The sequence below is a fragment of the Maylandia zebra genome, linkage group LG14 (genome assembly GCF_041146795.1).
Source record: "Maylandia zebra isolate NMK-2024a linkage group LG14, Mzebra_GT3a, whole genome shotgun sequence".
Lineage (NCBI taxonomy): Eukaryota > Metazoa > Chordata > Actinopteri > Cichliformes > Cichlidae > Maylandia > Maylandia zebra.
Genome location: NC_135180.1, coordinates 24605997 through 24615029, shown reverse-complemented (window position 1 = coordinate 24615029; position 9033 = coordinate 24605997). Strand labels below are relative to the sequence as shown.

At 40.8% G+C, this 9033-nt stretch overlaps 2 protein-coding genes across 2 annotated transcripts in view; both read right to left on the bottom strand.

Moving 5' to 3' along the window:
• Window positions 1–877: 877 nt before the first annotated feature.
• LOC101471436 (ADP-ribosylation factor 6) lies at window positions 878–2751 on the bottom strand. Its single transcript, XM_004543577.3, has 2 exons — window positions 2276–2751; window positions 878–1696 (listed from the first exon to the last, which is right to left on the bottom strand). The coding sequence occupies exons 1-2, from the start codon at window positions 2588–2590 to the stop codon at window positions 1388–1390; spliced, it is 624 nt and encodes a 207-aa protein (XP_004543634.2). The 5' UTR covers window positions 2591–2751; the 3' UTR covers window positions 878–1387.
• A 1216-nt stretch (window positions 2752–3967) lies between these two features.
• The window catches only part of ppm1lb (protein phosphatase, Mg2+/Mn2+ dependent, 1Lb), a 55766-nt gene continuing 50700 nt past the window's right edge, over window positions 3968–9033 (bottom strand). The window contains exons 3-4 of the mRNA XM_004543576.6: window positions 8121–8282; window positions 3968–6096 (exon numbers count right to left, since the gene is read on the bottom strand). Of these exons, the coding sequence (XP_004543633.1) occupies window positions 5756–6096; window positions 8121–8282 (503 nt within the window). The 3' untranslated portion in view covers window positions 3968–5755. The remainder of the gene's footprint in view (window positions 6097–8120; window positions 8283–9033) is intronic.

Here is a 9033-nt window from a genome sequence, read left to right as displayed (position 1 = left end):
CATCTGTGAGGCGCAAGCGGTGTTTGGTTTTACCATAGTTCATGGTGGAGAATGGCTGCTCCGGTGAGTTTTGCTCTCTGTAGCCGTTTGAATGGCAAACTATACTGATTAGCGGCGGCATAGGCACACTTAAAATTTCTTCAGAAATTTTCGCTTTCTAGTTTTTTAAATGTTGTTTTTTGTTTATTTTGTTTGTTTGTTTGTTTGTTTTCTTGCTTAAAAATGTGTTGTGCAATTTATTTGACCTTTTCAGGGGGGAAATGTCATACTGATGTTGAAGAATCCTCAAAAACTCCCAAAAAACATGAATCAAATATTATAGAAGAGGCTTTAGAGGGTTAAATACTGTCACTTGGTCTGGATAAGTGTGGTCAAATCAGGCCCACAGGCCGACTGGAGCCATGATAAAGATCAGGAATAACTCCAGAAGTTAAGACAAGCACTGAAAAGCCAGCTCAACGGTAGGAATAAGATCCAAGCTATCAGTCCTTCAACACCCAGCTCTGACCCAGGACAGAGATGTCACTGATGTCAAGACATAAAAACTCACAGAGATCTCCACCCAAAGTCCAGCACCCTGAGGCTCTATGAGCAACCGAGAGAGGGAGGGCGAGGATTAGTCCATGAGGTAACACGGAGCATCTGTTTGCCTTTGACGTGTAAACTAGGAGGAGGAAGCTTTGGAGAATTTCATTTCAATCATTTCAATTATTTTTACATTCCCTGAATGCAACAAGTTTGAACAAATTACAATTAACAAAAAAACTTGTTGTGAACACATCCTGAAAGGCAAAACCAAGGAGGCTATTCCTGCTGTCACTGGCTACCCTAACATGCTCATTTTGCAGTACTGCAGTACCACTTTTCCACAAACCTGCCTGATTCAAATACTTTTATTTAATTAGAAAAAAATACAGGACAAATGAAAATACACAATTCAAACCTTAGATATACAGTAGATATGATTTGTATTCACATTTGTGTCCCTGAAGATAATCTACCACTAACTCTGAATATTGTAATATTGTGACAATAACAATAACACAAATAACAGATTAAAAGATAAACAAGTTAAGTGCACAGCTGAGGCGAGAAAACTTGCACAACCACCAACCGCTATCAGCTTTTTTACGTATTATCAGGCTAAATATTTGCCTATGACAGCTTGAGACTGTTTTCCCATAATCTGCTAATCCAAGATTTTTCACAGAATACTAGTGGTCTGCAGTCACAGTCTGAGGACACTCTGCCCTCAGTGTGATACACATTCTTATCTCTGACTATTGCACTCTGTCTGTGACTCAGGCCGTTCAGTGATGTGTTGCAGAGGCAGGCAGGGGGAAATCCTGCACGGCGCATGAATAAAACTAAAGAAAGTCTTCATCCATCAGCTGCCGCAGAGCAAGGATTGTTTCATAGCCGTGACACTGAAGCCTTTAGACCTCATCTTCACCTTAATGTCCTCTTGAGTCCGTTTCAGTGGGGTCTTCATGAGATACACTATCCTCCTGAAACCTTCCTCGAGTCCCATCCCAGTTGTGGCCGAGCACGGCTGGATGTACCAGGCCCTGCCTTCGCACACTTTTCTCAAATGAAGTTTCAGGCAAAGCTCCTCTGGGCTCAGAGCTCCGGGTAGGTCCTGTTTGTTGGCGAGGACCAAGAGAGGAACCTCCCTGAGACTCTCGTACCTCAGAATCTGGTAAGCAGAGAACACAGTGAGGGCCGGCACTGCAAACTTTTTAGAAAAGCCTGAGTTTTGTGCTTGCTTCCAGGTTTACTATAACTATATGGTTTACAACACATTAAAATTAAAAATAGAAGAATATCTTGGCATTTATTATGCATTTATCAACAATTAGGTTTTTTGTGAAGACTTTAAACTGATAATCCTAATGACCTCTTAATACCTTTAACATATGAACACATTAAAAACCACCCTCCTACAACTACATTATAATGCGTGATAGATAATTTATTAAAGATATAAACAGGAACACAAAATAAAGCACCTGTAAGATTAATTTGCATGTTTTATTGTTTTGTCCACAAAAACAATGCCTTCAAATGACCTCAGAAGTTTAAATACAGTGCCTTGAAGTTTCTTGAGTTGCTAGATTCGAAACTAGTTGCAGTGCCACAAATCCCTGCTCATAAATACCCTACATGCTTTCAACATTTCCCCTTTCGAAGGCAGTTTTGGAAACAGATTTGTAGCATCAAAGCCTGCACAGTGAAGGTGCATGCTCAACAATAAAATATTCGTTGGTTTATTTACCCGATGGAGTTCCTTGCGGGCCTCGTCCAACCGTTTCAGGTCCCTGCTATCCACCACAAACACCACTCCAGCTGTGTCGGTATAGTGATGCCTCCAGTGGGGCCTCATCTTTTTCTGGCCCCCGACGTCCCACACAATCAGTGCCGGGCTGCTCCTGTCCGTCTCCAGTGTCTCCACATTGAAACCCACAGTGGGCACTGTCACCACACTCTCGTTGTACTTCAGCTTGTAAAGCAGCGTGGTCTTTCCTGATCCATCCAGGCCCAGCATCAGGACTTGTGCTTGTTTCTGATTCTTGGATCCGTGAATACCCATGTCCTAAGAATGCAGTCCGTGTCTGTGGAGCTTTCTCTCTTTGTGCAACTGTGTAAACTACGCTGAGTGCACTCAGTGTGTCTGCTGTCTTATGAAGAACGAGTAATCCCTCCCCTCTGTTGTGTCCAGATTCCTTCTGGCCTTGCGTAGCTTTCAGTAAAGCTATTTATATGTGAACTGATGGTGCAGCTGAGTGGGGCAGCATGCAGTTCTCTGGTTACCAAAGCACAGTCAGTGGAGTCACATCACACCTGCCCCGGATCATCATACACACCAGCAGCAAGGAAGTCCATGTTTTGCACAACGGGGAAGATTGTGTTACCTCCTGGCTGGCTGGTCACTGCTGGCCTCATACCAGTGACATCACAGCTAAAGTTTGATAGCCGTAGCAGATGGGCAAATTCTGTCTAACGTGTTTGGTCAAAGTGCAGCTTCCAGAAGCCTCTGAGCCAATCTCAAAATGTAACATTAATCTCAAATACATTTGCATCTAATTAAACAGAGTCCTGTTTTTATTAGTGAATACAAAAAGGATTAACTACACAATTTACTTGTCATATTTAATTACCAGTGATTCTGGATACTTATTATTGGATCTCCTGACTGCATTTTAGGTTTCATGTCACTGTTTGTTGCAGCTCTTTACAGACCTTTTATCTGGCTGTCAGGTTTAATTGGTGTAATCAACTGTGGACTTGTTTATAATGTCAGCAGCAGAATGAACTGACCCGCGCTAACAAAACCACAAATGGCAACTTATGTTAATTAACATCTTCAGATATCCTCCAGCAGGTGGAATAAACAGACTCAAATCTAAAACTTTGAAAAGTCAGAGATCATCAGTTGATTTTGCCACAGCTTCTTTTTAAATAATGAAAATAAGGCACAAAATAGAATTTGATCACATTTTAGTATGATGAGTGTTGATAGTACACCTCATTTATTTGAAATTCATCCAGGGACCCAGACTTTCTTGTCATTTTTTAAAGTGGCCTTCAGCAACAGTTCTCCAGGTTTTCTGAAGATCTTCCAAAGAGATCTTAAAAAAAAAAAAAAAAATCTGAGGAAACAGGACAAGCGGAGGGCAAAAGAAGTGGCAGGTCTAATAAAAACTGTAGCAGATGAACAGTATCTGTCCTTAAGAAACAGAAAAAAAAATAAGCAAAGACCTGAAACAGGAACTGAGAGAATCATCTGATCTGTAAGTCGATCCAGCTACGCTTCACTGAAGCCTCACCAGATATGGTCTGCATTTAACCCGGTGCTGCTGTTTCTCATTTATTTTTACAAAGAAATAAGAGGTGGTTCAAGACTTTTGCACAGTACTGTAACCTACATCTGTACAGAATACATTAAAATAAAAAACTCCACACACAATAATGATGCGATCTTTTATCGTTTTAATCTTACCTTTGTGATTTACACCTTAAAATTTCTGAATTTTCTCTTTTTTACAGTTTATGAAATCCAACAAAAACAAGTACAAATGCCACACAAACATCCCGTAACATACGTTAGAGGAAAAATGTGAACTGAAAAAAGCACAGACAGTTTCATTGGGTATATATCTCTGAAGTGAAACAGCTCAGGTAACAGGCGCCCCGCTGCGTTAAACATTGGAGGAGTGATACACGAGGACAGTATGTACATTCATCTTACAATTTGTCTCTCGGAGACATGTTTTCATCATTGCTTTTCCACATTTGATTTAAGGAGGGATGACGCTGAGGTCGTGCACTGTGCGCCGTGTGGTCGACTGCGTTACATCAAAAAACCGAGAAGAAGTGTTGGCAGCGGACTCGATAACAGGATATGAACAGCTAGAAAATAAGGCAACGATAACTGATCTCATTCAAAGGCTCGTTAAGATTAAGTTCAGAGTAAATCAAAAGCGATGCGATTCAGATCCATGACTTTTGCCTTAGTGAGATGAGACGCTGTGAAAAGATGAAAACATAACTGTATGCTGTCGGTTTAAGTTCATCAGGTAGATTGTAATAAATGATGATGTAACAAAAGTCACATAAAGGAAGGGGATGTCAATATCTGTGAAATAAGTCTTTTAAAGGGTGTAATATAAAATCCTACATAACATAATGCTTAAAACTGCCATTTATTATTATGATAGAACCGTTTACCTTCTTCATACCTCTCCAGGTTAGCGGTCAGCTATTATATGAGATAACACATTAACCTTTTTGAATTAAAACTTAGCAGTTAGTCATAATGAGATGTTACTTTGTTGTTACTCCAAACATTTAATTACACTTTTACAAGCTACAATATTATCCAACAGTTATTACATTATTAGTAGTTACACATCCTGATGAGTTGGGCCAGAAAAAAGCAGGAGAGGTCAAACGTGAGGGTGAAACGCTTCGGTGGAACAGAAACTCTTAGCGATCGTTTTAATTAAAGACACATTAGAAAACGGGGCAACTCAAGCCAAAACATGAAGGTTTCCCCACATCCAGCAAGTGTGATGTAACAAAGTGGTAAGTGCTATTGCTGTACAGTATGAGCAGTAACGTGTTTTCATTTGTGTTGGTCGTGTAGAAAACCCGCCACCGTGCTGAACAACAGATTTCTTAATCGATAAACACAGACAAGGTGGAAGAAAGAATTTGGAGGTCACAGACAGTGAGGGAAAGACATAGTTTGGAAATTACTGGAAACATCATGCTGTCATTTAAAAGGGACATTACAATGGGGCAACGAATCAGATGTTAGTGTCAGACATGTGTGCAAGTTCATCACAAAGAGACATCAATGACTGTCACCTCTCTCTCACACACACACACACACACACACACACACACACACACACACACACACACACACACACACACGCAGGATCATAGCCGCACCCACAGCTGCACAAAGCTTAATCAGATTATTTGCATAACAGTGATCCAGCTCGCTTTACGGTGCCTCAGAGATATGGCTAAGACTAAATGAAGGACATTTTTATTGGGTCACTTTTATCGCAAAGTAAAGCAGGCGAGGGGGGCATGACGGGGTGGGGGTCGGATGCACTGAGGGACAAACTGCTGTAAATATGTGTGATAGAAATAGTTCTCGCTCAAAAAGCGCTTATTTCATCTTAAGTATATTCTTATTTATATTCAGACACAAAATAGATACTGTGCGCAGAAGACGTGCGGTCTACTTTTCGCTGGCCTTGCCTTTGAACTTGACCACCATGACGGTGATGTTGTCAGGGCAACCGCGGTAGAAGGACTGAAGGACGATGCTCTTGGCGCCAAAGTGCGGCTCGTCCAGTCGTTCCCTGATGAAGCGAACCGCCTCCTCGTTGCTGAAGGTGTCCCACAGGCCGTCCGACGCCAGGATCATGAACTCGGGCTGCAGCTTGTTCAGGTCAAAGGACATGACGTCGGGATCGGGAATGACCACGTTGAGGTTTTTCAGAGGGTAATCGCCCAGAGAGCGGGACATGGCCAGGATGCCCTGGACGCGCCACGAGCCATTGAAACTGATGAAACCGCCTGAGGATGCGTGGGTAGGATATTAGAAAAAATGTAAGAAACCAGGATAATAAGACAGAAATTACAAAAACAAAGGTGGGAGGAGACACACGTGTATAGCTGTATAGCTACTTAACCATTAAAATGTAAAATATTCTGACAGATTAAATGACAGGATGTTTCATCAACTAAGAAATGACATCAAAACGCAAACATGGCTCTTTGCCACTGACCCAGTGCAGCACTGTTTTTGTTAGAAACATTTAAATTCATTTCACATCCTGCATGTACAGCTGTGAGTCCACTATGGCTTCCACAGATATGCAGACAGGGAATTATACTGGAAATTACTGGATACTAGGCCATGAAGACTTCCGAATTTGCAGTGAGCAAGGCCATATGCAGGATGTTAAAAAGTACTGAGGTTAAAAGTTCAGGCCATGGCTATAAAAAAATCTAATTATGTGTAACTCTGACTAATAAAAAAGGTCCAAAATTCCTGCAAAAATTCCCAGAAAAAGCAGAGGACTTGGTCTCTCTGTCCTCGCTTTAGCAGCCACTGATTCTTCAGCTTCTGTGAGGTATTAAAAGTTAAGCTTGTAAATGCATCTTCAGGCATTTATCGTTATATTTGTATTCAAATAGCCCATGAATTGTGTTTTTTCCCCATTAATTTCAGTATTTTAGCATCATTGCTGCTGACAGCATGTTACACTAACCCTCAGGAGGCACCAAACTCACTGTGGACCATTTATGGATAATTCAGCCGCTAAATGAGCTTGTTTGGCTCATGAAGCTTTATTACATCTTTTCTTTTTGTTGTTGATGTTATAATAGAAAAAATTCGCCCGTTTTTTTCTTCTCTAGTCTCAGTCTTTTATCTTTTTTGTCTCTTGGTGCAGTCTCCGTCCTTTTTTTGTTAATAAAAATGTAAAAATCCCAGCAAGGTTTAAGTTTATGATTAAATACAAATTGGTTATCATTTCCCAGCACAATATAAAGGAATGAGGACAAGTTCAAGACTTTTCCACAGAACAGCACAGACTGTTAAGAATATACCTAATTAATATTATTATAAAGCTTTAATATAAATGTAAACATATTTTATTATTAGTGTGCAAATTTTAGGGGAAAAGGCCTCTGATTTACTGTGTTTTGTATTTTTTTAAATAAATTAGTCTTAAATCTTAAATGTGAATTTGCTGTTCGGTACTTGATTTATTATTGAGGAGTTAAAAATATTTTTATTTCTATGTTTTTATTTAAAAGTGACAGTGCAGTTTGACGTAGTTCCAGTGCAGAGCATTAAACAGTTTACAGTTTATAATTGTTGCTAATTTCCTGCCCTTGTCCCTTGTTGGGCTTTTACATCGACAATGCACAGGCAAGGTTTACAGCATTCACATAAATTTACTTTTCTATTATCAGACCATAAATTTACTCAGCCAGATGCTCCAGTAAAGGCTCTTCAGAAGAGATCAGTACAACAGTCATTCTGCACATCACAGTTTATGATTGAAGCTTTGGGTGCACTTCTCACTAAAGGCTGCTAAAAAACTGTATGAAATTTCTCCACTGAAAACATGCTTCTCTTATCAGTCAACAAAATCTTTCATCTTCAGTACCAAATTGGACCACTAGATGGCGATAGTGGGCTATCCTTCTGCCGATCACACTGACTAATCTGGAAATTTGCCATCAAACTCTCCTCACGCAGAGAGTATGCAGATTGGGTTGGAGGGAGAATTGCGCCTACGATTACACCTTAAACACTGAACACCGTCTGGCTGGTTTTGATAACATGCTGCTTTAGAAGCAGATAGTGTTATCAGTCAGTAGGTTTCGATGTCAGCCTGAGACTGAGATGTATGAGGGGGGAGGACTGTGCAATGGCTTTTAGCTTTGATCATAAGAAGACTCATTTCATGCTTTCATAGCAACAATGTGAGTTTGGATGCTCCCTCAAGTTTTAACTGAAGTCTTTTCTGTTGCTCTGAATATAATGAGAACTGCGTATGGGTCTGGATCGCAGCCCATTTTCTCACCGGCCTTCTTGATCCTCTTACGCTCCTTGAGCTGGTAAGGTTTGTGGTCGTGCGATAGAGGAATGGCATTGCCGTCTTTATCGCAAAGAACTCCGCGTGAGTCTCCAACATTAGCCACTGTCAGCTCCTTATCAGACAGCAGGGCCACCAGACATGTAGTTCCTGAAACAGAGGAGGGGAAGGGTAGAGGAGAAGCAAGGAGATGATAATCACGGTAGCTGGACATGAATTTCATAGCAGTCCATCAAACAGCTGCTGAGATATTTCTGTCTTTACCAGAGTGATGGAAAAACAGCATTCATGTGGTTCAAAAATACCATGCTGTTATTAATCAGTGTTTATTAAAAACAATGTGACAGCTGATAAATTTATGTCAGCTCATTATATCCCCAATTCTTAAACCTTAGTATGTGTGATTGAAAACTTGATCCAGTGACAGACACACAATGTTTTACAGTACAGTATAAAAACACAGCGCTCTTCCAAGACACGCACGTCCGTCCTGAAGCCACGTGCAAACAATTCAAACGCTCTTTGACGCAACTTCTCTTTCTTCCACTCTTTTTCTCCTTCCTCTCTTTGTTTAGCTTCCCAGCCAGGCAGAACAGTGTATGTACTCAGGATCTGAGGCCTATTGTATGAGATCCAAAGTCCTGTAGAGAAAGAACAGATCTGCCTGTTTGGCCATCTGCTCACACCGAGCGAAGACAAAAGTGGACAGAGAGAGAGGGACACAGGAAAGAGGGAAAAGAAAGTTCTGGACCACCCGGACAGCGAGAGAGGGGGTAGAGTCAAGTCACAGTCAGGATTTTAGGGTAGAAAAATGCCAAAGGAGACAAAAAAGGGCTAAAAACTAAGCAGGTTTAAATGCCACTACAAGTATGTGGATGACCTACTAACATTTCAAACTTTT